Source organism: Perkinsus marinus (assembly GCF_000006405.1).
Source record: "Perkinsus marinus ATCC 50983 genomic scaffold scf_1104296946300, whole genome shotgun sequence".
Taxonomy (NCBI): domain Eukaryota; phylum Perkinsozoa; order Perkinsida; family Perkinsidae; genus Perkinsus; species Perkinsus marinus.
In genome coordinates, this window is record NW_003210912.1 from 1107 (window position 1) to 2812 (window position 1706).

At 54.2% G+C, this 1706-nt stretch overlaps 1 protein-coding gene across 1 annotated transcript; it reads left to right on the forward strand.

Annotated features, from left to right (window-relative positions):
* Positions 1–577: 577 nt before the first annotated feature.
* Positions 578–1249, forward strand: Pmar_PMAR003825 (hypothetical protein; the record flags this gene model as incomplete). Its single annotated transcript, XM_002779641.1, has 1 exon — positions 578–1249. The coding sequence occupies one exon, from the start codon at positions 578–580 to the stop codon at positions 1247–1249; it is 672 nt and encodes a 223-aa protein (XP_002779687.1).
* Between the last annotated feature and the right edge of the window lie 457 nt (positions 1250–1706).

The window sequence follows — 1706 nt, forward strand, 5'->3', positions numbered from 1 at the left end:
TGTTCCCAAGTGGGCTCTTGCACGCATTGAAGAATGTCAACGCGCAATCCTATCGATATGGGGCAGAACCCAGGAAACTGTAGCTGACGATACTAGGGCCATGGCGGAGGTCCTAAGGGAGGTGGGTTCCCTACAAAAAGAAAAATGTACCATTGCGGTAGAATTAGAACGTCTTCGCGCAACTGCTGACTGTAACGTATTAGACTGTCCCACCGGCAACGGCCCCTTGAAGCGTCGCCGCCGCGCGGAGCCACCTTCATCGGCGGCCGAGAGTGTCTGCTGGCCCTCCGCGGGCTCCTCATCCGTCGACCCGCCGACCTCCACCCGCCCAGCCTCGTCAAGGACAGCCGTGACCACTAAAGCCACATCGAGACCGGCACCCCGAAATGTGCGTACAGATCGGGTTCCAGCCTCCCACCGTGTCAGGCCAAACAAGGATTACTGCTTGGCGGTGACACTCAGAAGCAAGGTGGACCAAAACGGGCGCTGGGCTGATCTGCAGGACGATGACAGTAAGGAGATTTTGGAGAAGGTAAAAGCCAGACTAGGTACGGCCAAGATACGCAATAATTGGACCATGAAGTTCGGCATCGGCTTAGCATTCATGGAAAAGACTGAGATGGAAACATTTGTACAACAAAGTCCCGAAGAGATCGCCGTTCGGGAGCTGAAGGGTCGTATGAGAGACTGTCGATTGATTTGCAAGCCAGGTACGGCTTCCAACGATCAAGACATTCTGGATAGCCTACGACTGCGTAATGGTATTGATCCCTCTGATGTTAGGGTTCTGAAAATCGCTCGCGGCGGATCTATATACCTGAGGGGACCCGAAAAAACTATTACGGGTATCCTTTCGAAAGGCCTCATCTTCGTGGGCCTCGGCTCCGCGAAAGTGGTTGAACATCAGTTCAAAAGGCTGTGTAACCAGTGTGGAAAGCATCACCCGGCATCCTCGCCGTGTCAAGGAGAAATCTGCTGTATCAAATGCGGGGGCAAGGGTCACACCGTTCAGCGATGTGACCGCCCTAGAGACTGGGAAGGGAGGAGCTGCACGGTGTGTGGCCTGTCGGGGCACAGTGCCCAGGAGATCATGAAGTGCAGGTCTCTGGCCTCCCAGTCTGCCAGAAATATAGTGTCGAATCCGGCTTCAGCAGCCGAGAGCATCCCGATTGCTATGGAGACCGACCCGCGGGACACGATGCCCATCCTTGAAGCCGCTACCCCAGATGTGGGTGGCGGCCTCCAGTAATGGCCCGACGAGACGGCAGCCCTGAGGGCTGCCTTGAACCTAATTCGAGCTGCATTCCTGATAATGAAGTTCACGTGGATTTTGATAACCAATGGTGTACAATTGCCCCAAAAATGAAGTTTATATCTTTCAACTCTTGCAAATCATTCGCAGCTCTCGAGGATCTGCGATCAAAAGTAGACCTCCGGGATACATTAATGCTTCTACAGGAGCCGCCATGGGCTCTGAGAGACCACTGGGCCGGCTTTACCGTAATCAGGTCCTTAGGTAAAGGCAGCGGAGCTCAGGAATCGCGACCACGAGCTGCGATACTGGTGCCACCCGAGACTCCCGTTAAGACTATAGTCAGTGGTGTTGACTTCGTAGCCCTCGATGTCCTCCTCGGGGACAGATAGCTTACATGCATTTCGATCTACATCCCAGTGGATACGGAGCCGGCGGAAATTTTAGAACGGGT